General features: G+C 43.4%; 1 protein-coding gene across 1 annotated transcript in view; it reads left to right on the top strand.

The window, feature by feature from the left end:
- Nucleotides 1-7,305: 7,305 nt before the first annotated feature.
- Nucleotides 7,306-27,009, top strand: part of LOC139478856 (cell cycle checkpoint protein RAD17-like) — a 31,078-nt gene continuing 11,374 nt past the window's right edge. Inside the window, exons 1-11 of the mRNA XM_071261520.1 lie at nucleotides 7,306-7,432; nucleotides 8,372-8,497; nucleotides 9,605-9,838; nucleotides 10,040-10,117; nucleotides 11,840-12,005; nucleotides 12,692-12,828; nucleotides 14,958-15,010; nucleotides 15,649-15,844; nucleotides 16,850-16,958; nucleotides 18,417-18,611; nucleotides 26,150-26,238. Of these exons, the coding sequence (XP_071117621.1) occupies nucleotides 7,430-7,432; nucleotides 8,372-8,497; nucleotides 9,605-9,838; nucleotides 10,040-10,117; nucleotides 11,840-12,005; nucleotides 12,692-12,828; nucleotides 14,958-15,010; nucleotides 15,649-15,844; nucleotides 16,850-16,958; nucleotides 18,417-18,611; nucleotides 26,150-26,238 (1,386 nt within the window). The 5' untranslated portion in view covers nucleotides 7,306-7,429. The remainder of the gene's footprint in view (nucleotides 7,433-8,371; nucleotides 8,498-9,604; nucleotides 9,839-10,039; nucleotides 10,118-11,839; nucleotides 12,006-12,691; nucleotides 12,829-14,957; nucleotides 15,011-15,648; nucleotides 15,845-16,849; nucleotides 16,959-18,416; nucleotides 18,612-26,149; nucleotides 26,239-27,009) is intronic.

Here is a 27,009-nt window from a genome sequence, read left to right as displayed (position 1 = left end):
TAAGTCACGGACACCCGAGATGTCTCCATGGGAAATTTACACTATAATAGTTTTGAACATGTGGGGATTCGGGGCAGAAGACGTCCCCAGAACCAAATACCTGAACAACAAATCGGCTGATAAGAGGGTCGAGGACAGACCATATAATTTCGTCAAGACAAATTCAGGACTTTCAATGAACAATTATTTTTTTGGTAAAATCGGGAGACGTATTAATTTTTTAAAATATATGTTGTTTCATGGATTCTGCCATCCTAAAGACGGACTGGCTCCCGTCGGTCAGACAGGGACTGCATAAGGGACCGACCATTTGATATTTGGGGATGGGGGTCGGGTGGCTGGGACTTTGTATGGAGACTAGATTTATTGTCACCTACGCCTAAAAAACAGAATTTTTTCATTTTTCTGCTAACGTAGAAATGTACGCCCAGCACCACAAGGCGATCTTAACGCGCCGACTGTTATACGTCTGTGGTACTCCGTTAAAGTATGGGAGCCACGACATCTGAGCTCTAAGTCGCTTTATGGGACAGGGCATTATCTGGGCGAATGAAGGAATATAACATTTTTATGTATTCCCGGATATACATCATTGACCCTCTTGCACAACACAAGACTATTTGGCGTTATAATCGGTTATCTGCATGTACACTACGAAATGATGCAGGGTGTTTCCGTGAGATGCGTTTCAAAGTACCTGCTAACAGCTTTAAAACCAGTTTTATGTTTACTGAATGTGAGGATTGCTTTTTAAGTGTTGAAGATGCATCGTCGTCGTTTTTTTCGAGTTTGGTTCCTTTTCTTTTATTTCGTCCACCTCGATGTATTTTGTACAATGAGCTTTAAAAAACGTATCAAGTATCAATTAAGCTGGTTCAGCAACCATGGTTCGCACATGTGTTGAAACATTCACCAACCCACATCACCAAATTTTATATTTATCTCATAACATCAGAGGTGAGCAGAAACTCATCAGCACGTTTGGGAAGTAATAAAAGTAACGAAGTGCCATTCAGATGTTCCTAAACTCCTCACAGCGCTGTAATAAAACTGGTTTATTGCCTCGACTCCCTTGCGCGTTTCTGTGACGTGCTGGCAACAGTTAGATAATTATTTGATTGAAAGTGACGACATGTTAATGTAATAAATACACTATCTAGTCTAGGTTGCAGGAAATATCTAAGCAGATATGGATTCGGACCACCTACTGTGTCTCAGGTATGCACTTGAGAAATATGGCGTTCTCGCGTCTTACATACATGGACAAGTTTCAAGCTTATCTGCCGGTGCTTGCGGAATAGATATTTTTTCACTAAAATATCATCAACGTCATGAGAATCAAGGACAGGGCGATACCATCAACGACAACTTGTGAAAAATTAGAACCTTGCCAAGTGCGGTATTTTAAACAGGGATGTTCACCTATTTATGTGCCTTGAATGTTGATATCCTGTACTTCTATCTTTCCCTTAACTAATTGTGTATTTATATGTTTAAGTGCTATGGGACGCAACGTTTGCCCTATAGATTCACGTTCATTACCTATTTCAGAGAGGTCACCTTTTCTCGACGAACTGTCTAGAAAAGAAGATCCCGTCACTGGTGAATATTGAACACATCCATGTTTACGGAAAAGGACGAGTATTAATCATATAAGAAAAAAGTAAAACAAAGCGAAAATATATTATCAGAAATGTTTTAAAAAACCAAGAAAGGCTCCTAGATGTGACAAACGACTAATGTACAAAAAACCGAATTACTTACTGAAATAGATAAAAGGAAAAAAAATATTTGGAAGATTAATAAAATTAAAACACAAGGTCTCATCGTACGACCCAAAGGAACCTGGATAAAGAAGGGGAAAAAATATTTCCTGCAACTTGAAGAAGATGTTCCTTTTTATCAAAATCTATGTACAAAACAGGACGTTACAGATATTAACTGATGGTTTCACTGATGAATTTATACGTTTATGGCATATAGGAAAGGTGGAATCGACGTCACTGAAACGAGGTGTCATTACCTACATTGCCAAAGGGGGCAAAACAACAGAATTTATCTCTCTTTTATCGGAATTCTATAACGTTGCATCACTTACAATATCGCGAAGAATCAAACCAGTCCTTGGGTTATAAATAGATGAAGACCAAAAAGGATTAATGTCTGGAATATATATTGGTGAGATTACGAGACTGATTTATGACATGATGGAGCATACATAAACTTTTCAAATACCACGATTAATGCTGCTAATTGATATCGAAGAGGCCTTCGACACAGTTCATTGGACATTCATTAATAAAACATTGACCTTTTTCATTTTTGACATGCTATACGAAGATGGATTACTGTATTTTACGAAGGATTTCAATCGATATTCATTTTGTGTTCCGAAATACTTGGAATAATGGTCAGAAATAATCCAGATGTAAAAGGCATGCATTTCGGGAATATCGATTTCTTCAAACAACAATTTGCAGACAATACAACTTCGTACTGGGGATCTTTTCTGACAGCCCGAGTAATGGAGATCTATTCTGACAGTCCGAGTAATGGAGATCTATTCTGACAGTCCGAGTACTGGAGATCTATTCTGACAGTCCGAGTAATGGAGATCTACTCTGACAGTCCGAGTACTGGAGATCTATTCTGACAACACTGAGTAATGGAGATCTATTCTGACAACACTGAGTAATGGAGATCTATTCTGACAGCCCGAGTAATGGAGATCTATTCTGACAGCTCTGAGTAATGGAGATCTATTCTGACAGCACTTAGTAATGGAGATCTATTCTGCCAGCACTGAGTAATGGAGATCTATTCTGACAGTCCGAGTAATGGAGATCTATTGTGACAGTCCGAGTAATGGAGATCTATTGTGACAGTCCGAGTAATGGAGATCTATTCTGACAGCACTGAGTAATGGAGATCTATTCTGACAGTCCGAGTAATGGAGATCTATTCTGACAGTCCGAGTACTGGAGATCTATTGTGACAGTCCGAGTAATGGAGATCTATTCTGACAGCACTGAGTAATGGAGATCTATTCTGACAGTCCGAGTAATGGAGATCTATTCTGACAGTCCGAGTAATGGAGATCTATTCTGACAGCCCGAGTAATGGAGATCTATTGTGACAGTCCGAGTAATGGAGATCTATTCTGACAGCACTGAGTAATGGAGATCTATTCTGACAGTCCGAGTAATGGAGATCTATTCTGACAGTCCGAGTAACGGAGATCTATTCTGACAGTCCGAGTAATGGAGATCTATTCTGACAGCACTGAGTAATGGAGATCTATTCTGACAGTCCGAGTAATGGAGATCTATTCTGACAGTCCGAGTAATGGAGATCTATTGTGACAGTCCGAGTAATGGAGATCTATTCTGACAGTCCGAGTAACGGAGATCTATTCTGACAGTCCGAATAAAGGAGATCTATTCTGACAACACTGAGTAATGGAGATATATTCTGCCAGCACTGAGTAATGGCGATCTATTCTGACAGCACTGAGTAATGGAGATCTATTCTGACAGTCCGAGTAATGGAGATCTACTCTGACAGCTCTGAGTAATGGAGATCTATTCTGACAGCACTGAGTAATGGAGATCTATTCTGCCAGCACTGAGTAATGGAGATCTATTCTGACAGTCCGAGTAATGGAGATCTATTGTGACAGTCCGAGTAATGGAGATCTATTGTGACAGTCCGAGTAATGGAGATCTATTCTGACAGCACTGAGTAATGGAGATCTATTCTGACAGTCCGAGTAATGGAGATCTATTCTGACAGTCCGAGTACTGGAGATCTATTGTGACAGTCCGAGTAATGGAGATCTATTCTGACAGCACTGAGTAATGGAGATCTATTCTGACAGTCCGAGTAATGGAGATCTATTCTGACAGTCCGAGTAATGGAGATCTATTCTGACAGCCTGAGTAATGGAGATCTATTGTGACAGTCCGAGTAATGGAGATCTATTCTGACAGCACTGAGTAATGGAGATCTATTCTGACAGTCCGAGTAATGGAGATCTATTCTGACAGTCCGAGTAACGGAGATCTATTCTGACAGTCCGAGTAATGGAGATCTATTCTGACAGCACTGAGTAATGGAGATCTATTCTGACAGTCCGAGTAATGGAGATCTATTCTGACAGTCCGAGTAATGGAGATCTATTCTGACAGTCCGAGTAATGGAGATCTATTCTGACAGTCCGAGTAACGGAGATCTATTCTGACAGTCCGAATAAAGGAGATCTATTCTGACAACACTGAGTAATGGAGATATATTCTGCCAGCACTGAGTAATGGAGATCTATTCTGACAGCACTGAGTAATGGAGATCTATTCTGACAGTCCGAGTAATGGAGATCTACTCTGACAGTCCGAGTAACGGAGATCTATTCTGACAACACTGAGTAATGGAGATCTATTCTGACAGCACTGAGTAACGGAGATCTATTGTGACAGCACTGAGTAATGGAGATCTATTCTGCCAGCACTGAGTAATGGAGATCTATTCTGACAACACTGACTCTTGAAGATTTATTCTGACAGTCCGAGTAATGGAGATCTATTCTGACAACACTGAGTAATGGAGATCTATTCTGACAGCACTGAGTAATGGAGATCTATTCTGACAGTCCGAGTAATGGAGATCTATTCTGACAGTCCGAGTAACGGAGATCTATTCTGACAGCACTGAGTAATGGAGATCTATTCTGACAGCACTGAGTAATGGAGGTCTATTCTGACAGTCCAAGTAATTGAGATCTATTTTGACAGCACTGAGTAATGGAGATCTATTGTGACAGTCCGAGTAATGGAGATCTATTCTGACAGCACTGAGTAATGGAGATCTATTCTGACAGTCCGAGTAATTGAGATCTATTGTGACAGCACTGAGTAATTGAGATCTATTCTGACAGCACTGAGTAATGGAGATCTATTCTGACAGCACTGAGTAATGGAGATCTATTCTGACAGTCCAAGTAATTGAGATCTATTTTGACAGCACTGAGTAATGGAGATCTATTGTGACAGCACTGAGTAATGGAGATCTATTCTGACAGTCCGAGTAATGGAGATCTATTGTGACAGTCCGAGTAATGGAGATCTATTGTGACAGTACTGAGTAACGGAGATCTATTGTGACAGCACTGAGTAATGGAGATCTATTGTGACAGCACTGAGTAACGGAGATCTATTGTGACAGCATTGAGTAATGGAGGTCTATTGTGACAGCACTGAGTAATGATATCTCTAATGGATCTCAATTAGTCAGTGCTGTCAGAATAGATCTTCATTACTCCATTATTCAATACCTGGTGTGACCACCATTAGCACTGATCACTGCCACACATTTGAACCTCATCCCACAAGTGTTCGATGGGGTTCATATCAGGGCTGAGGGCTGGCCACGCTAGAACACGGATGTTGTGTTGTTGCAGAAAGGCCATGGTGGCTCTGGCAACATGGGGACGAGCGTTGTCCTGCTGGAAAATGTGTTGTTGATGTTGCGCAAAAAAAATGGAACAACGGTGGGGTCTGATCACTTGGTCGATATACCGCTGAGCAGTGACGCCGTGCTCCCGACCTCGACCAACATTGAGAAAGCACATGGGTCCAAGTCTCGCATTATGTCCAATCCCTTTCCACAACATTTCTGTCAGCGAAACGATCACATCGACGCCGCCAAATTCTGCCTCTTCCGTCTGCATGGGAAACACAAAAGCGATTTTCATCAGAGAAGATGACACGCCTCCACTCACGATGACGCGTTTTGGCGATTCGTTTTCCATGTTGCGTTTTTACTAGAGGCTTCCAAAATGCAACCAAAAATATTGATAACACCATCAGGTTCACAACACGCTAAATCTCGTATCAATTTATGGTTGCGTGTTTGTTACCTATTTGCTTGAAACCACTTGCGTTTCTTTTGCGTGTGAGTATACATATCGTGTTTTATTCAGGTGAACAACTGACTTGCCTTTGCATGTGTTTGTAGCGGGTGCCACCGACGGGGCGTGATACGTCCACCTTGTCGCGAACACCTGGTATCATTTATTGGGGTCTTGGAAAGGATGTTGTCGCTTTTATTTACAAATACTGGACCCGTGGAGATCCGGGGTAGAATAGGTCTCCAGCAACTTTGAACACTTAAAAGCAGAATAAAATAAATATGTACAATGTTATATCTGTCACAGGTTGATACATGTCATCGATCCCAATTGCGTAGATCGATGCTCATGATGTCACTCACTGGATTGTCTGGTCCAGACTCGATTATTTACAGACCCCCGTCATATGGCTGGAATATTGCTGAGTGCGGCGTTAAACAACAAACAAAACAAACAAACAAAACATTCTGACATAATCCATGCCTCATAAATAAGGAATCTGGAGTTAATAGCGGATCTCATTTTGAATTTTAAAAAAGACAAATTCATGTAACGTTATGCAAAATATACAGTGTATAATGAATAGCAGAATCTACAACGAACACCATATACAGCATGTCGACATATGGGGGTTCTGCTACATTTCTTCTGTGTGGAGTATATCAGCTACTCTACAAAAAACATAACATCTGGAAGTGAATCATAATTAAAATTAAGTGTTTGCTCTGTACACTGACCTACATGTATGCATGCTATTTTACTGGAGATTGATTTCAAAGCTAGCATAGAACCTCACTATAACGTGTGTCTGAACATGTCATAAGATCAGCCGGTGCGATTTTAATAAATTCTCTCACTGTTGTCACTGAAGGGGTCCTTGTCGCCACGGGTACTACAGATATGTACCCCAGGTACGTTTCTATATACATAAATGTACCCTAGCTAAAATCAGAATACAAAAAGGTGCCCAAGGATGAGTCCATTCCGCATCAGGAAGCTATCGTCAGAAATCACTTCCAACCCTGTGAAGGGAAGGGATTGTTTGCCTGGTCAGAACCTTAGCTCTACGGGGGTAATCAAATTATATGAACATTGGCAAATGTATCAGCTTGTGATAAGCAATATTAATTCGGAATTCATGCTTGGATATTTCTGTAAGCCTGGTCATAGCAATCATAACTGTACGTGGTGCTTGTGTATACGGCAATCAACGAGTTGCCATGAGGTAAAAGTAATGGAAATGAACACTGAACACAGCACAGACGTAGCAACATCATAAATATTTCAACACTTGATGTAATCAACATGTTATTTGAAAAAACAAATTACCTCAAAATATTCCGTATCTCACATTAGACAAATTCCACATTTTTGTACATGCTTCCGGTAAAAACAAACATGGCGCCGCGTTCGAATGTCCGTCGTGGTATCGTTTGTTCAAATGAAAATACTGTATTGACACGTTGAAATTAGAGAGTACAGTTGATACTCCTTACGCTGTTGTTAATGTAGAATTGAGGAAACACAATGGTAAGTAACAGTTTGTTGTAGTTAGCCGTTTAGATGTTGTCACACTAACAGAGTAACTTACGAAAACTGAAACAGTTCCATGAACTTCGCCTTATGTATATTGTCTGTCACTCAGTCTAGGGAATAGTGCAATTTACCGGGCGCACTTTTTCGGATTTCGATGATTGGAGGATCGAACACACGTTGGCAGTTTGAAGCTTAGCTAGGCTAATGAGTTGATCCAACTGGCCAGCAGAACACTCGTCATATTGCGAAGTGCGACGTTACTGTTCAACTTACACAACAAACAAACAGATATACAGACAGTACAATGAGTCACTATGTGTATCATTACTCTGTTACAAGCATGTCCACACCAGAGATGTGGGTCATTGTCATAATACTAATCACAGGTTTGTCGGTTCCAGACTTGGTTATTTATGGGCCAGTCATATAGCCTAGCTGAACTATTGTTGAGTGCAGTGACAACAATTAAACTAACTAACTTTCTAACAGTAGCAATATACATATGAAATGAAACGTATGTTATCTTTGCTAAAATGAATAAATGAATGATTGCCACCTTCATGTACATCTCAAGTCATCTATCTGTCCTTGGTATCAACTGATAATACGTGTAGCAACATTTCAAATGGTTGACAAACCACGAGAAAACAAAGAGTAAACAAAATTTGGTTTCCAATGGCATCCAGTGTGGAACATCAGGTGAACACACTGAAGGGTGCGGACTGAGATATTGCAGATGCAATGCTGAGTTTTAACTCCAATACTTACAGTTCAATGAGCGTGATGTGCTTGTGAGTTACTTCACATGCTACTACTCTTTGTAATTTACTGCCATATTCATAGTTGTCAACATGATCTATACAGTAAACTTTGTTTATAGCAAACATGCTTATAACATGTAATACAAACTGACGGACATATTATATGTTTCAGAGCAAACATGGCCAGCAGTCTACTTTGGGAGGATTTCTTAAGAAGTCCAGAAGCAGACCCTCTGATATTGAAGATCTTGATGATGATGCAGATATCTCCATTGTAAAAGTTGTCCCATCCAAGAAGGTACCGTGCCTGCCAATGATACCTTTAGTCATTGTCTTGATCACATTGATGATAAGTTTCCTAAAACATGTGTGGAATTTCTGTGTGTGCATAGGATTGTTTCCTAAATATGCTCAAGACACTGCTAATGATTTGTCTGTGCTATCACAATATCATTGATCTTGTTTGTAAAAACAGCATTCTACATGAAATTTATTCTCATGATTGTTAATGTTTGAGTTTTCATGGTTTACCATATTATATCTATTATGTCTATTATAATCCAAGAATGGGAGGTTTGACATGTCATTTTGAAGTAATTCCAGCAAACATGGTAAATACTGGTACATCTGACCCTAATGTCTCATCAGGACCTTACAATCAAATATTGGAGGTGCTTATAGGAATAGAAACTAACAGTTTTAGACCACTACTCCTTATAATGATAAAATATGAGGCAAAACCCTTAAATGGCATATTTCTACTAGTCCTTATGATACCTTAATTACTGGGTAGCTTGGCAAGAACTGTAGGATAAGTACCAAGTTCTATCCCTGTGCTTGGGATAAAACGAAGATAAAACCTTGTATACTGTATCATAGCTGTATTGATATGTTGATGTGGTGGTCAGGCTCGCCAAATTGGTTGATGCATGTCATCATACCCCAGTTGCGTAGTTCGAAGCTCGTGATATCAATCTCTGGATTGTCTGGTCCAGATTTTTTTACCTTTAAGCAAATGTTTGACATAATTGAATGAAAAGCTCACTCATGACACACTAACAATAACAGGATTGTTAAGAAAGCTGGGGTCATGATCTCATTTGGAAAAAAAAGTTATGGATAGGAGGCCCCTTGATTTGGGCTGGTCAGCAAGGTAGGGCATCTGAACATATTTTATTTTGTCTAACCATGCAAGTATCTGTGAATTTAACCAGTAGCCTGAAGCCTGGTTCAAGTAAAATTTCTTTCTGTCTTTTTATCTGAGCAAATAATATACCATCATAACTCTTAAATCTTCTGATGCAGAAAGACAAGTTCAAGCTAGCAGTGACTGCAGGTAATGCATAAGCTTGAGTCACACAATTTATTAATCCTGTCATGTCATGAATTCAATTTCTGGTTCTAGAAGTCACTTAAATGGGTCAGTTCATCATTTGATGACTTTGCTGCGTTCCTCCCATCGAAGCCAGCATGTTCGTCCCAGCTGTCTGATCCTCCACTGTCTCAGAGCAAGAAGCGGTCCAGAGACAGTGTACGTCCTGAGCCTGTGCATCGACTTTCCACAGCATCCACAGGGAAGAAACCCAAGAAGATATCCAGTGATGATCTATGGGCAGATAAACACAAGCCTAGCAATAAGGTAAGATATACTACCCAAATGTGTCGTGTAAACAAGTTAATGATGCTGAACAGTGTTGGAACACACAGCTACATGTTTCAGCTGTTTCTTACTTACCATGCTTACACTTAGGCATGTTTATATGTTTAGCAGTCTACATGTTATTTATTTTTGCACATCTCTCATTTTGAATGGACCCTTATGCTTTGCCTCTTTATCCAGGGTGATTTAGCAGTTCACAAGAAGAAGGTTGATGATGTAGAGACATGGCTTCGAGATAGGACAAAGTCGGCACCAAAGGTTAGTTTTACACATGGCTAGTTTAACATGTTTAATGACTACACACATCTTTAACATGCCTATGAAAAACATAATATGTTAAGATTGAATTATGTTTGCCATGTTTCATTTTTGTATCCAGACTAAAATGTTGACTTTTATTCCAGAAGCTGTTAGCATTATTGGTGTTGCAAAGTCCATGGCATGCAAAGTTAGACGTTTTGGACAGGCAACATGGTCATGTCATATCGAGAAGACGATCCTACGTAAATGAGATTGGGCTAATAGGCAGTCCTAGCAGACTTGATTGGAGTCACTCAAACCCACTTTATGACATTTGACGTATGTTGCTGTGAACTATTTGCTGTTACATAGGGACAACATACCAGACTGGACATGGGCTGTAACCTAACTTGTACTGACATGCACTCACAAGCAAAACCTAAAACCCAGCAGCATGTTGGCATGTATAAGGAACAGACTTCTTGTTGACCTCATTAATTGCAAGATACGGTAAACTACATACAATGAGCACGCTTATAACGAAGTGACGGATACATATAGTAATACCAATTTTATGAAACGAGTGAATAGTTGTGGTATCTGCGAGCGAAAGCGAGTCAGATACCACCACTACTCGCGAGTTTCATAAAAGTGTGAATAGGCTGACACCTACACGATCCACAGCATAATCCAATTGAGTTTAACATTAATACTTGTCAAAAGTTGAAACGTTTGAATTTAATACCATACAACGGCTCACCTTTAGAATTCAGGCGTCTGTTTCACAAAATTATCGTAGCTTTAAGTTATTGCAACTCACATACTTAAACTTAGACCAACGACTGTCATTGCACTACCGTACGATCGCCTTGTGGAATGGGGCCTTGCACCTCAAAGTTAACAATCACGTCACAATACCCGATGACGTAATTTGTGGAAATGTGTTGCAAGATCCTTCGGCGAAACAAGGCCATATGACGTCAGCCTAGCAAGATTGGTGAAGTTATCAAGTGTGCATAAGCTCCTCTCAGTGATCTATTATCTCCACACGCAATGTCGTTGAATAAGCCAAGGGATGTTAAGAGCTTTCAATATTTGTTCTAGAAACGTGTTCCGAGAGTACATAAGCACGCGTTTTGGTATTACACAATGTGTAAAACAGCTGTATGTTTATTAAATGGGTGATATCTTCACGGGCAAGTAATAAAACAAAAAGTTTGTTTTGTCCCAGCTATTGCTGTATATTTTATCATATAAAATTGATGGATATAAGGGACATGCAACTAACGGATGTAGCGAACTCACCTTATTGATGTTCTGTATGATGAATAACCGTAGTACATGTACAGTGCACACTTATTATCGGGTTATTTATCGAGTAACATAATGTGGTCATATGACTTGATCCAAGATGTCTGACAGATATAACGAACTTAAATTAGTGGTCCCCTTGAGTTCGTTATAACCGTAGTTTACTTAACACTGTGACTGATAAGACATGCATGCTGTCATCAGAAGTTGCTGTGTAGAGTTATGCTCCTTAGTCACATCAGGATCTGATGATTGTTGTTTTATGATCTTTATTCGTAGTGATTTACTTTATTCTTTTTTCAGCACCATGCCCCTGCTAAAGGGATTCAACAAACTAGTACCCTGTATTAAGCTATCAGGATATCACTTAAAAGAGTGTTTGAAGCAGCGTTAAACTCTCCGTCACTCTCTCTCTCTCTTTACCTCCAGCATGGAGCCCCCATCTTACTTCTAACAGGTCCAGCTGGGGTAGGAAAGACTGCCACTGTCCAAGTGCTCTGCAAGGAGCTCGGGCTAGAGGTACAGGAATGGACAAACCCAATACAGCCAAGCTACAACTCTGAGCAGCTCTTGCCTTCAGCATACAATTCCTTTGGTAAGCAATGAATATGTATCTCCTTGTGGGGTGTTGACTGTCTCCATTGTCTGGAATGTTTATTGTCTGACCAGAGAAGGGAAGGTTGGTGGTCTGATCTGGCCACGTCTTACCAAAAGACATCAAAAGATGGCACTTATTACCCTACCAAACAAGTAGTGGTCTGCTCAGCTATGCTATAGTATACTATGTAGGGTATCCATGTTTAATTGCAGCATGGTATTTCACTGGGCCTGTAAGCATATTTTTGTTCCGCCAACATTTAGTTCTGACCCTGAAAATATATCAGAATTAGATACATAAATTGCAGTGGAAATGTTCCGACCCTGTAGTGAAAAGTTTCTGTTGAACAGATCAATGTTTGGGTGTGTTTATGAGCAATGTTTCTGTTTTGTTGTTTTTTAAAATGTTAGCAATGGTTAACGGAAATGTCAAATAGGAATTTTCACACACAGTATTTTTGTTCTGACCAGAACACATATATTGCTATCGTTTGTTCCATGCTTATAAATCAGTCTCTTTGACTGTACATAATAAACGTAGTTAGCCATTCAGAAAACATGTATTTCATCCTGTTCATGTCAGGCGCCAGGGTTACCTCCCTTACTTCACTTGTTATCAAGTAAGTACACATCAGTTCAAAGAGGGTTAGATACTATGGTGAGGCTATGTACTTTTCTGTCCAGCACACTCCCGTCTAGACACTGGCTATTCAGAATCTCAAGTCACACAGTTCAAGAATTTCCTGCTCCGAGCCAACAAATACTCATCTCTGCAGATAGGCGACTCCCACTCATCTAGTCACAAGATAATCTTTATTGAGGTGAGAACTTGTTTGAGCTGTGTTCTATATTCCACCTCAAAATCTGTGCCATTGTCAGGGGGCTCCAGTGGGTCCTAACCGCCTTTCTTAGCTCACCTAACTAAACATGAATTCTGTTCCAAATTTAGTTTTACAAAGTCCAAATCCTCTCAACCAAACATCAGGACTTTGCCAAAAGAAAACTCTCAGAAGCTATAGAAATCCGCTGTCACAAGCCTTTGATCAACAGAGATCAGGGGTATTACATCTGGTCTACCTATGAGGATCTAATCAAGCAATAGGCTATTTTAATTTGGTGCCTATCAGCTTGTCACAGCTGTTTAATCCTTTTAATCCTTGTACTTACTGTACATCTGGCTTCATTACCTGTGTGCTTCATTACCATGTGCTATTTGTTATTCTTACTGTACATCTGGCTTAATCCAATTATCTGTATGCAACTTGTTATCTATTACCTGTTGTTGTCAATGTTAATCTGCTGCTCATTACCGTGATTACAACATGTCATGTATCTGTACCTCTCATCACTTGGTTGTCGTCACTCCAGCTTGATAACAGTGTAAGAATCTACACCCAAATGTTGTTATTTGTAAAGTTGTACATTTTCTCACTTATGAATTTATTATTGTGAAACTTTAATGTACAGTCATTATGAGGTGTGACTAACACATGTTATATGGGTTGGTGCAGTGGCAGATAAACAACAAATTTGTATGTAGCCAGCAGTTTTGCTCCTTTCAAAAGTAACTGGCCCTTTTCTAAACTATCTGGCCCTGCTCCAAACTGCCTGGCCCTTCTCCAAACTACCTGCCCTTCTCCAAACTAACTGGCCCTTCTCCAAACTATCTGGCCCTACTCCAAACTACCTGTCCTACTCCAAACTACCCGGCCCTTCTTCACACTACCTGGCCCTTCTCCAAACTACCTGGCCCTTCTCCAAACTACCTGGCCCTTCTCCAGACTACTTGGCCCTACTCCAAACTACCTGGCCCTTCTCCAAACTGCCTGGCCCTTCTCCAAACTACCTGCCCTTCTCCAAATTACGTGGCCCTTCTCCAAACTACCTGGCCCTTCTTCAAACTACCTGGCCCTTCTCCAGACTACCCGGCCCTACTCCAAACTACCTGGCCCTTCTCCAAACTGCCTGGCCCTTCTCCAAACTAACTGGCCCTACTTCAAACTACCTGTCCTACTCCAAACTACCTGGCCCTTCTTCACACTACCTGGCCCTATTCCAAACTTCCCGGCCCTTCTCCACACTACCCGGCCCTTCTCCACACTACTTGGCCCTTCTCCAAACTATCTTGCCTTACTCCAAATTACCTGGCCCTTCTCCAAATTACCTGGCCCTTCTCCAAACTACCTGGCCCTTCTCCACACTACCCGGCCCTTCTCCAAACTACCTGGCCCTTCTCCACACTACCCGGCCCTTCTCCACACTACCCGGCCCGTCTCCACACTACCTGGCCCAAAACTAAATCTTGGAGGCCACGACTGAGTTATCCAGGGGGCTCCGAAAATTTTAGAACTCCTCCTGAAACAGTTTTTTCTGCACTCTGAGAATAAACCTTGGCTTCCATTTGCCTCACTTCGTGGCGACTTTATGAGCAATTAAAGATGTTGTTGTTGTACAGAACATTACAAAATGGCCGTTGGTTGCATCATTCTACCAAGATGATTTTTGGGTTCTCATCTAAATTACATGATTCACGAGCAGTATTCAGTTAAAAATTTTAAACATGCACAGAGAAAGGGTGAAATTTTGACAACCCACACGGGCCATGTACTCTATGTTTCAGCAAGTCTTTCGTATTTTTAATTGGCTACAGGCCAACGGGACAGCAGTTAAATCGCCCCCTGTGGTGGGGTAGCTGAGTGGTGAAAGCCTTTGCTCATCAGGCATTAGACCTGGGTTTCGATTTGTCACATAGGCACATTTGAACTAGGACGACCCCACTGGGACAACATTCACAAATTAGCAACCTGTTCTGTTTCATTCATCAGTCCATACGAACTGTTTTGTATCTTCTCTACAATGTGCCTTAAACTGAACATACTGAGTAACAGATTCCATTCCACATGTTCAAGGTAACTTGTCTTTGTGTCATTACAGTTATTTCCATTTTCAGGAACTACCCAACATTTTCTTCCGTGACAGTTCAGTATTTCACAACATACTCAGGTACTGTGCACATGGGACAAGCATGATACAAGCATGATATAAGCATGATATAAGCATGATACAAGCATTTGATGTGTGTATTAAAGCTGGTAAACTCAAACATGATGATTGTCTTGTTTCTCATGACAGGCTTACCCCTAAAGTTGGATTCATTTATAACATAATACTGTTATGGTACATTTTTAACTCAAATTTCATTTTTGAACCACATTCCAACATTTTGTACTCTTTGTACTCCTTTGTATTGTGTTGTCAGCCTCACAGAGGTGGCATAGCCAATGTCGCCCTGGCCTTTGAGTCCATTTATTCGAAGGAAGGAGGGTTGGGGGGGGGGGGGATACATAAGAATCAAGTTTTTGCTTATCATCCTTATTGCTTTGTAAGCTAATGAGGAAATGGAATAAAACGTCAAATCCTTCCTCCCCACCCATTTATATTTGGAACCATGGTAACTGGCCTTATGATATGGATAATGCATGCAACACCAGATCATAATAATTGTGGAAAATATAGCATGAAAATGACGTCCAACCTCAAACTTGATGTTTATGACTAAAGCTATCATGTTGATTTGAGCAATCCCATATGCTGGGCTACACCTTGTTCTGTGATATGACAAGAGTTGTCTTTCTTATCAGGAAGTACAGACAGGTTGGACGCTGCCCTCTGGTGTTCATTATCAGCGACACAACAAGTGGAGAATCCAATGAGAGACAACTCTTCCCTGCAGACCTCCAGGCTGAGATATGTATTGAGAGTATCAGCTTCAACCCTGTGGCGCCAACCATGATGGTCAAAGTATTGGCTCGGATCGCAAACTCAGAATATAATCAGGTACCTGACATCCTCCCACGATTAAACTGATCATTCTATTGAAAAATATTCAATTCATTTTGCTGCATCTAAGACATTTCTGTTGTATCGAAGCGTGTCAGGTTAATTTGGGAGGAAAGCCTGCGATGATACAGGCTGTAGCCATTAAGAACTATTGTGAATCCTGTCACAGTATTGTGTTGACCGAAACAGATCAGAATTGGTTTGAATCTGGGATGCAGACCCATGACCAGCAAAGAGAGGTAATTCATCACAGAGAATTAGCCTTCACTGGGCTACCTTTGCCTAAAATACATTCCCAACCATATGTATGTGTTTTATATGAAATGAAAGTAATAAAATTGGGTTTTGACTGAACAGACCACTCTAAGTCACTCTTCTTTTTTTTACTTGCTTTAGAGAAATTCTGAATTTTCTTTAACAATAAAACAATATTTACAGTCAGCAGATCCATAAAGCAAGTTAAAAACAGTGTGACCTAATTTTCCTTCACCTTATTGATCATAGTATGGTATTTAAACAGCTCAATTAGGAGATAAGCTGTATTTTAAATGTAGAACTAGGCTGCTTGTAAATTTGCCAATTAAATTGAATTTGGAATCCATTGCATAACATGTATTGTCACATTTACTTCAGATATTGTTGTGACTGCAGCTCTGCATTCATTAATGCAAAACCAATAATTGGACATTCATGTACATTTTTTTTCAAAATGTCTTTGCACAATGAAAGAGAACACAGTACTTATAACAAATATTTGTTCCCCCTGTGATACTGCCATCAAATCAGTTCCTTCAGAGGTCTTTGTTGTAATTTGAAACCTCCGGCTGACCAATCTACACTCACCCATACCATGAATACCATGATGTTTCATTGCTGAATATTTGGAAAATCTTTCCATTTTAAATATCAAGCAATCAGATATGTATCAAATTTTATTAGTTTTTATCTCTGTTACTATTTCCGGTGAGGTACAATGGCACATACACCTGTGATGTTTTTCAGCGGTCAATATCTGCCATCCCATCTTCCCCAGTCATAGAGTCTATAGCCATGTCCAGTGCAGGGGACGTGAGGTCTGCCATCAATTCCCTGCAGTTTGCCTGTAGTCAAGGTAGGCGTACACAGATGTATCTGGAGCTAGACCAGAAGGAATGTGTTAGTACCGCTCGGCTGGCATCCTCAATTGACCCATCCTTCCGAGGCAAGGGAGTTAACTGACTTTAAAAGTCCAGTTTCCACCCTTGCCAAAATAGGCTGTGACTTATGGAGTTATATTTTGGCTGCACTAATGAGTCTATGCATAGTCCAGTCAAAATCATGTAACGAAATAGACATCCAGTACGTAAACTGCTGTGCAAAGCATGTGTACTGACAACTCTCTTTTTTTCAAATCTTTTCAAGTTTTTATCAAGGTGCTCACATGTTTTGATGCACTTCAAGAAGTAAGAACCATTTTATTACGATATAGATCTTGATTATGATCAGATTCTTTTACTAGGCGCAGCCATTTTGTTTGCAGCAAATGCAACTGATATCAAACATAGAATCTGATTGGTCAGTAGAAGGGACAGAGAAGGGACATAGCCACTGGTGGCACTTTGATCAAGCCTGGAAATTCCAAGTTGGGCAAGGGTGTTAACTGGGCTTTACAGTCAGTTATCTCTCTTGCTTCAAGAAGATGCGAATATCCTGCCTATTTTTATTTTCATTTTATTTGGATAAATACCTGGACCCATTGCGACCATAGCATCATTTTGGTTCTGGTCAGATGATACAGTGTTAGAATTAGCCATCTAATTAAATTACACAGTTCTTGATTGAAACAAGCAGCTATGTATATGGCCATTACTCACCTTGTTGCTTGCCATGTTAAACATGGGAACATCGAAATTTCAATTTCAACTTTATGCCCCGAGTAAAATAATTTTCAGTTTGCTGAGATTTACCTAGAGGAGATGAATATTTAAAACAAAATATTGTTTTTCAATAAAAAATTACCAGTTAAAATTACTTCAGTTTGATTTCCTCTGTTTGGCTGCATTTCAGGGTAAACAAACATGGTGTTTGTTGATCGAAATATGAACAAAGGAACATAGCAAAAGTAGTCCTGGAAAGGTCAGGGTTGACAATCAGCCACTGAAATGTCTAGAACAACTGAAAAATAATATGTGCACACTGTGCAAATATCAGAAACATGTGCACTGATATGTTTTACCCCTATCAATATTCCTCTTGAATACAAATTAAGCTGAGATTTTCAGTTAATTATTGCAACTTTGTACAAGGGAGCCCCTGATTAATTTTACAGAATCAGGAGACTTTTTAGAATGATAGTTTAGCCAGAAAAGATGTTTTCATGAGTATTAAGACAGAGGTCCCTGCACCATGAATACCATGTATACTTCAAGCTGGTGTAATATCCTCTACGTATGACGCAGTGGATAATTGGGATGCACAGGTGGTTGCTGTTTATATGGTGCTCATAAGCACCAATTTCTATTTCACTCACTGAGAATTTGGACCCAGAAAGAATACCAATTACCATAGCGCTGCTCTGTTTTTCTTGCAGATACATTAGACTTAAAGCCCAAGGGTACATCACATCGACCAGCACCGAAGAAGTCTTCTTCTGGCTCCGGACGTAGACTCAAGTATGAGACCAGTCAGAAAAAGGACACAAACTCTGAGGCAGGGTCGTCAATAGGAGCCAGGGACACCTCCTGCTTCCTGTTCCACGCTATCGGCAAAGTGCTGTACTGTAAACGTGAGCATATCACTCACAGGGATTCTCCTGGATCTATTTATTTTTGAGTCAAGGGGATTAGTTTTGGGGATCTAACTAAAGTGATGAAACCCTTTCAAAAGCCAAAAGCAGAGTACGATTCCGACTATGATGTATTGTCATGAGCATGTGTTTATGAATCACTATCAAATGATACCAGCAAATTGATGAGCATATCCTGCCCCACCGGTGGCACATAAGGCATGAATGAACATGAAGGCGGCACTTGATTTCTAAGAAATCAGGGGACAGTTACCATTATTCAGATGAAAAGGTGAATCACGGCAGTACTTATAGCTTTGACAATTTCAGTGCTGTTACGTACGAGCACATACTAAATGTTAGGTGAGTGAGTCTTTTCCAGCTATATTGCTGTTTTTTTTACTAATCAAGTATGGTTGATATGTTGGTATTTGATACCAAGGTGGAAACATTAAGGTAACCCAGTTACCGATACGTAACTAAAAGGTAAAATCAGTAAATAACCCTGCAAGATCAATGAATAATTGACAAAATATTTTGAAACACACATGATTAGGTTTATGATCATCGAAGACATTACAATTAGTCAAATTTTTTAACTTATCCTGCATTACTCCGTATTGCATTTACTGCTGTCTTTGACAGAGTGACGAACTGTGTGAGATCCAGCTGCTGAAGAAAGTTGTCCCAACCAGCTCAGGAGGCAGCGCCCTCTCACAGTCGGCACGTGACCCGGAAGTCATGACGTCACACAAAAACACATAACTGCTTTGTCACCTCCACGGACGGACGTACTGTGTATCCCTTGTGGAAATTAAAGCTTATTATTTGTTTTTTATATTTTGCGTGTTTCTACATTCATTATATGCTGCTACATTGTTACCTGTTATGGGCCGTGACCTTAGGGTCTTCCCATTCGTAAATTGTAACGTTTATCGCTCGTCTGTGGCTCACGTCACAGTAATTTACGGGCGCAATGTTGTTCCCGCCATTTTGTTTTCTTTCCCGCCATTTTGGCCATTCACCACGTGGCCACGTAATGTCGTGTTCTGCGTTTTGAATTTTCTCTTGGGCTTGGGTAATACATTACATTTATGTATGTTGTTTTGGTGTGCTTAAAGCCTTGCCTTTTCGCTACCTCTCAGCGTAATTGTTTCTTCTCATAAACTTCAATATAATACGAAGATTTTGAGTTACATTATGTCTCCCGTACTCTGTGGTTTTGCCACATGGTTACATGTTTGCACATGGTTATGTGTTTGCTTAAAGCTATGCTTTTTTCGCTACCTTTTAGCGTCATTGTTTGATCTCATAAACTTCATTGAAATACAAAGTTTCTGAATCACATTATGCTTCCCATACTTTGTGATTGGCCACATGGTTATGTGTTTGCTTAAAGCTATGCGTTTTCGCTACCTTTTAGCGTCATTGTTTGATCTCATAAACTTCATTGAAATACAAAGTTTCTGAATCACATTATGCTTCCCGCACTTTGTGGCTTTGCCACATAGTTATGTTTTGCTTAAATTCCAGATTTTCTGCCTCGCTGCACTTGTTGCCGCGGGAACAAATCTGGTCGGGGCCGCCCCTTTCTGCCGTGATTGTACGACGCCCTGTACTTTCACAAGGCAGTGCCGATGTTGCAGTCATTCGTCGCTGTGATCCTTCAGCTCATGCGAGTATCCAGGACACACCTCGCTCAACGTGCTCGTCGACCCCCACCTACGTTGACGGCAGCAGCGCTCAGCGGAGCTTCGCAGTGCTCCCAGCACCAACGGCGGCTCCCAACGTAGAGTCTGCCTCCCATGGCACGACATACGACCGTTCGCGGTCTCCTACTCCACCAGCGGCTCCAGCGCTCCCAACGTAGAGTCTGCCTCCCCTGGCACGACATACGACCGTTCACGGTCTCCAACACCTCCACATCAACGCTGATGTCCCCGGCGCCCCCGGCGCCTCCGGCGCCTCTGATATCCCGGGGCTCCCGGCGCTCCCGGCGCCTCCGATGTCCCGGCGCTCCCGGCGCCTCCGATGCCCCGGCGCCTCTGATGTCCAGGCGCTCCCGGCGCTCCCGGCGCTCCCGGCGCCTCCGGCGCCTCGTGCGCTCCCGGTGCTCCCGGCGCTCCCGGCGCCTCTGATGTCTCGGCGCCTCGTGCGCTCTCGGCGCCTCGTGCGCTCCCGGCGCCTCCGATGTCTCGGCGCTCCCGGCGCTCTCGGCGCCTCTGATGTCTCGGCGCCTCGTGCGCTCCCGGCGCCTCCGATGTCTCGGCGCTCCCGGCGCTCCCGGCGCCTCCGGCGCCTCTGATGTCTCGGCGCCTCGTGCGCTCCCGGCGCCTCTGATGTCTCGGCGCCTCGTGCGCTCCCGGCGCCTCAGATGTCTCGGCGCTCCCGGCGCCTCCGGCGCCTCTGATGTCTCGGCGCCTCGTGCGCTCCCGGCGCCTCCGGCGCCTCTGATGTCTCGGCGCCTCCGGCGCTCCCGGCGCCTCCGATGTCTCGGCGCCTCTGGCGCCTCCGGCGCTCCCGGCGCCTCGTGCATTCCCGGCGCCTCTGATGTCTCCGCGCTCCGGCGCCTCCGCATCCTCTGATGTCTTCGGCGCTCCCGGCGCCTCTAAGGTCTTTGATCTCATGATCTTCGACGCCTCTAATGTCTCTGGCGCCTCTGACTACTCCGGCGCCTCAAGAGTTACGGAAGAAGCGCCTATGATATATCCGGCGCCTAAGATGACCTCCGGCGCCCAGATCAACAAGCTTTGTCAAGCTCAGATCAACGAGCCGACTATCCGATCTTCTACTGCGGCTTAAGGGGCACCATCGGCAATCGCCTCCCCGGCGCCACTGCCCTCTTCTCTTGCTGCCGTCTCATAACTCGTCACACGGAGAAGCATGGTGAAACAACTGTCGCCGCTCCTGTCGCTACTCTCCCGTCGGTCTTCGGGATCGTGACTATCGTTCTACTTCCTGGGTGGAATCTTTTCAACCAATAGACAGTTGGTCTGATTCAACTTGCCCACTGAGACGTTATCCATAATCCCGTCGTTTAAAGCGCTATGATTCCGGAGAGATGACCTGCGGGTTTCCATCGAAACAGAGCGTCATGTGAACAGCGTCTGTATCAGATTCGACGACGACATCCACTTACAAAGAGTTTACTTCGTCGACATCGCCGACACCAACGCTGTTCTACCCTACCCTAGCGCCAGCGTTCCTGAAAGAGACTCTTCCTCGGCGCTCACCGGGTTTTCCACGACGCCCATGGGGTTCCGTGTTTTATCGCAAAACTCGGGTACACCACTTGATCGTCTCTCACGCAGTTCATTGAGGATTGTCTGTGTGTGGAGTTTGCACCTCAGTTCCGACTCCAAGGCGGTTTTCTCGGCTACTGCGCAGAGTGATTTACATGTCACGTGTCAAGTACTCGGACTGTCAACAACTCCGACCGGAATTAGGTCAACTTACCATGGCAAGGGGTGCCATGTATTTCTACAGATTGGTTTCCATGTCTACCTGTACGCTTGGTGCTACCACTCAACCAGGCGCCTGTCGCAGTCCATCCATGCACGGATGTTGGAAACAATAGACCTCCTCTACCAACACGGCTGTCACGAGGAACCTTGTTTCATCAACCCTTCGCTGTAAGAACGATAGCGCCTATAGGCGTTCAAGGGATGGAAAAGATCGCCTTCCTTCGTCCGGTTTGATCTTTTCGACTACGACACCTTCCTATCTTCCGCCTTGACTACCGGACACAGTGTCGATTTGATACTTAAAGTCCCTCGGCCGTCCCACTGACCCCTGTTGCATACCTGCCTCGTATCGTGTTGTCGTCCTCCATCGTCACCTCGTTATAAGAACAGGAGTACTTATACGCCGCTTCAGGGATGAAAACGATCTCATTACTTCGTGCAATGGCCATATTGCCTCGACTTCCTACTACCCGGTTACGTCGATGCCCCGGCGGTCGATTGTGAAGCTGGTTTACTTCGTCTACTTGAGGTTGGCTCGCAGGCGATCACACCTTTTTCCGAATCGTACCGACGGTACGCAATCGCAGACCCCTGTTGCTGACTACCTCCCCTGCCACCTTGTCAGTGGCTAGTGGCCCACACCAGCCCACATTGTGACCACCTGTGATCCAGAGATCAACACCATTGGCACAGCAACAGCCTCGAGATAAAGGCTTATCCAGGACGTCGCTTGCTGACAGTGCTTTCTCGGTCACGCCCTGTTGATCGTGTCCACTGACGACGTCACCGTAGTGTGGTGTTTGCGGACCCAGAGTACTCGCCCCTCTCCCGGCGCTACAAACTCGACCGGCGCCCCCGAGAATCACCATCTTCGGCGCTTCGGGCCAGAATATGTCAAACGGTCGACACCCCAACCCTAGATCTGTTTGCCTCATATCTGAATGTGGCCAGCTGTCGTCTTCCATTCCACCTGTGCCGGATACGACCGCTGTGGCAGTCGAAGCCTTCCATCGTTCCTGAGAAGGATTACGCGTGTACGCTTTTCCGACTCCGGTTCTCCCTCCCATGGTTCTTCAGAGATCCAGGCCACTCGACCCCTGCCATTGACTTTGGTCTCGCCTTATTGGTCAGCCAGAAGTTGGGTTATCGACCTCCGAAACATACCCAGAGACAACCCCTGGAACTTCCGGTGTGGTCCAACCTTCTGCTCCATCCACACGGTCTGTTGCCACACCCTCATACCCGCATGTTATCGTCTGCACGCCTGACACACCTGCAGAAAGCCAAGGGCTATTCGGCTAGAGTGACCAAGGCTATTGCTTCAGCCCACCGTCCATCTACAGGGGGACTGTATGCTGATAAATGATGCTTGTTCCAGGCATTTTGTTCTGACAAACACCAGGATCCGATGACAGCGTCACCGCAGATCCTGGATCAGTTCCTTCTGTACTTGCGTAGCACCCGTCGGTTGAAGGGCTTACCACCCCCACACACCTGGTCGCCATCTACTCCGTTCTGGCCATCCCGGACGATCGGAGAAAGACGAAAATTCCCGACCTACGGGCCTGGCTGCGCTCGTTCAGTCTTGAAGACCTGAAGGCCAAGTTCGGACCGCCTGCGTTGGATCTGAATGTGGTCTTCAACGCCCTTCGAACCACTCCCCTCGTCTTCCTTCTACGACCTTAAGTAGAAGACGGGTGTTTCTACTGGTTTTGACTACTGCCGCTCGAGTCCATGTACAGCACGCCCTCGACGTCTCCCGTGCCCGGTTCGAATGCGGTACCCAGGGCGCCGTTCATCATGGACCGTACTGGGACGTCAGCGTAAAGACTCAACTCCCAGGACAGCCTGATAGATCATTCCTTGTCCCCTCCCCCCTCGTCCAGTGTGGGTGCCGAGGATGAGGATGAGCGTCATTATGCCCAGTAAGGGCACTGAAGGTTATTCTACGATCTAAAGACTGCCGCAAGTCTAGGAAACACCTTTTTCTGCCGGTCTCCCCTTCGTCGCAGTCGTTGGTCAGCCGGAATACTTTTCCCTGTGGCTCCGGACGGTCATCCTTAAAGCTTATGAGCCGCCGGATTGGACCCTCCCCCCAAAGGCTATCACCTGAAATAAAATGAGATCAGGGCGATCGTATTTACACTGGTTCTTCACGGTATACTGTTCCATCCAGTCGTTCAGGGAAGCCTGTTCGTGGCGATCGGACACCGCCTTCACCATCCACTACTTCCGTGATGTAGCCTTGAAAGTTGTCGCCGGCGTTCACAGTTTTGGTCCCTGGTTGTAGCCCAACAGGTCATCTATCTCCGACGCCACTGATTCTCCGATACCCTGAGCGGGGCCCGTCGACCTCTCTGGTGTTTATCACCCCAGACGAGACGGATCTCTTGCGTTCCGCATTCGCTCTTAGGTCAGTTTTAGTTTTGGGTTACCCGACTCATTCTATTGCTGTCACCTATCCGGGTTTTACTTTTTGCATCAACTCTCCTTTCCTGACGACAGGAATGATAGTAGATGTGGACACCGGCGCCGACGCCAACGCCGCTGCTTCTCTGATACCTGAGCGGTGCCCGTCGACCTCACCGGTGTTCTTTGCCTCCAGCCTAGAGGGCTCTCCTGCGTTTCGCATTCGCTCTTGGGATTGGTCGTAGATTTTGCCGCCGACGCCGCTGATTCTTCGATTCCCCGAGCGGGGCCCGTCGAACTCTCTGGTGTTTATCGCCTCAGATTAGAGGGCTCTACTGCGTTTCGCTTTCGCTCTTCGGTAAGTTATATATTTTGGCAACACGCCTCATTGTATTTCGGTTACCTATTCGGGCGTTTCGTTTTTGCATCGACTCTTGTTTCCTGAAGACAGGAATGGTCGTAGATGTTCCGGTCATCACTTGTATGCGGTGCGGATTCATCGGACCTTGACGAGGGTTTAATATGGTTCACATCTGCAGGTATGCCCACCGGCCATGCCGTCTGATAAAGATGCAATACGGAGTAATGCAGGATAAGTTAAAAAATTTAGTAAAATCTAAATATTTTTTACATTTGTATACTTATCCTGCATTACGAAGTCTAAGTGCCCTCCCTTTCGCTACGCTACCTCCCCACGAAGTTTCAGATGTTATGTTTAAAGCAGTTATGTGTTTTTGTGTGACGTCATGACTTCCGGGTCACGTGCCGACTGTGAGAGGGCGCTGCCTCCTGAGCTGGTTGGGACAACTTTCTTCAGCAGCTGGATCTCACACAGTTCGTCACTCTGTCAAAGACAGCAGTAAATGCAATACGGAGTAATGCAGGATAAGTATACAAATGTAAAAAATATTTAGATTTTACTAAATATGTTGGTGCTCCAAAATGAGGCCTCAAATATGAGGCCTCATTACATAAGTTGGTGCACCACGAATGTCCAGAATTTGTCACAATACAGTTGAATGTGTTGAATGAGGCACATGTTGTGTTCTTGACTCTCCATATTCTGGTTGTCACGTACCACCAAACAATCCAGTCACATGAGATCTGGACATTTAGGAGTGCTTCATTATTGATGCCAATGACAATCAGTCAAAATTAATATACACTGCCACATCACAGATAACATACACAGTGAACCGTGTTATCAAGCCAGATGACACAGGATAAACTAGGTCTTACATACGTAACCAACTGGTCCTTTTGTCCGATACTGGGAACCTATTCCAGCCTATGTTCATATTCAGGCATGTTGGGTGAAGTCTGTTGCCATGATGACGAGATTCTGTATTCAGGATGGAGATGATCATGATGTTCATTCTATCCCCACCGTGAAGATCTGGGGTAGAATAGGTCTTCAGCAACCCATGCTTGCTGTGAAAGGCGACTGTGCTTGTCGTAAGAGGCGACTAACGGGATCAGGTGGTCAGGCTCGCTGACTTTGTTGATTCTTGTCGTCATATCTTAGTTGCGTAGATCGATGTTCATGATGTCAATCACTGGATTGTCTGGTCCAGACTCGATTATTTACAGACCGCCATCATAAAGCTGAGAGCAGCATTAAACAACAAACAAACAAATAAAAATCATTCTACCACCGTCTTGTAGGAGGGGACCCCAAGGAGTTTCCTGACCACTGCCAGCTGCCATCACGCTTGTCTGAACACAATAGGGACCCGCTGCTCCTCAACCCTGAAGTGAGTACCCTGTCAGATAAAGGGATGTTTTCATTGGGTGCTGGAGATTTGTCCCCAGGTACCTCTCAGTATACAGACTAAACTCATTCCGTGAACACAAGGTCACTCAAAAAACAAAATCCGGACTAGAATTGGTCTCAGCAGTAACAAGTGGTCAAGCTCACTGACTTGGTTGATGTGTGTCATTGTATCCCAATTTCGTCGATCGATGCTCATGATGTCAATCACTACATTGTCTGATCCAGTCTTAATTATTTACAGTCATACAGTCATATTTCTGAGTGTAGCATTAAGCAGCAAGCAAACATAAAACATAAATATCTGATTGTTCATTATGCTTTATTACCTCAGATTTTTTGATACAAAGCAAACAATAAACATTAATGAAGAACTAATGAGAAGCTAATTGTTTAAGTGAAGACAGCTGTTACTGTTCAGCTTGGTGGCTGACTTTGCTGGTCTGTGTGAGCCGAATTGCAGTTCACTGATCGCAACAAGGACTTAAAAATTTCGGGTTGTAGTCCAGGCAAAATAAGGTTTCACTTTCACAATTCTAATTGCAACAGAATTTATTTCTCCACAATGCATTTCTACAAGGTCCCCAAAGCAACATTCTAAAAGTCCCAAGCAACGCCAGTTTGGGAAATATGTCTAATTTGCATAATCCAATATGGCCACCAATTATAAATAATATTTATAGAAATAAATTCTGTTGCAATTTGTTCTAAGTTGAGTGAGAAAATGGCCTAGATTGCTGGCAGAAGGAGAACG

The sequence above is a fragment of the Haliotis cracherodii genome, unplaced genomic scaffold (genome assembly GCF_022045235.1).
Source record: "Haliotis cracherodii isolate W230 unplaced genomic scaffold, xgHalCrac1.p SCAF_4, whole genome shotgun sequence".
In the NCBI taxonomy this organism is placed as follows: Eukaryota; Metazoa; Mollusca; class Gastropoda; order Lepetellida; family Haliotidae; genus Haliotis; species Haliotis cracherodii.
This window is presented reverse-complemented; position numbering and strand designations above follow the sequence as displayed.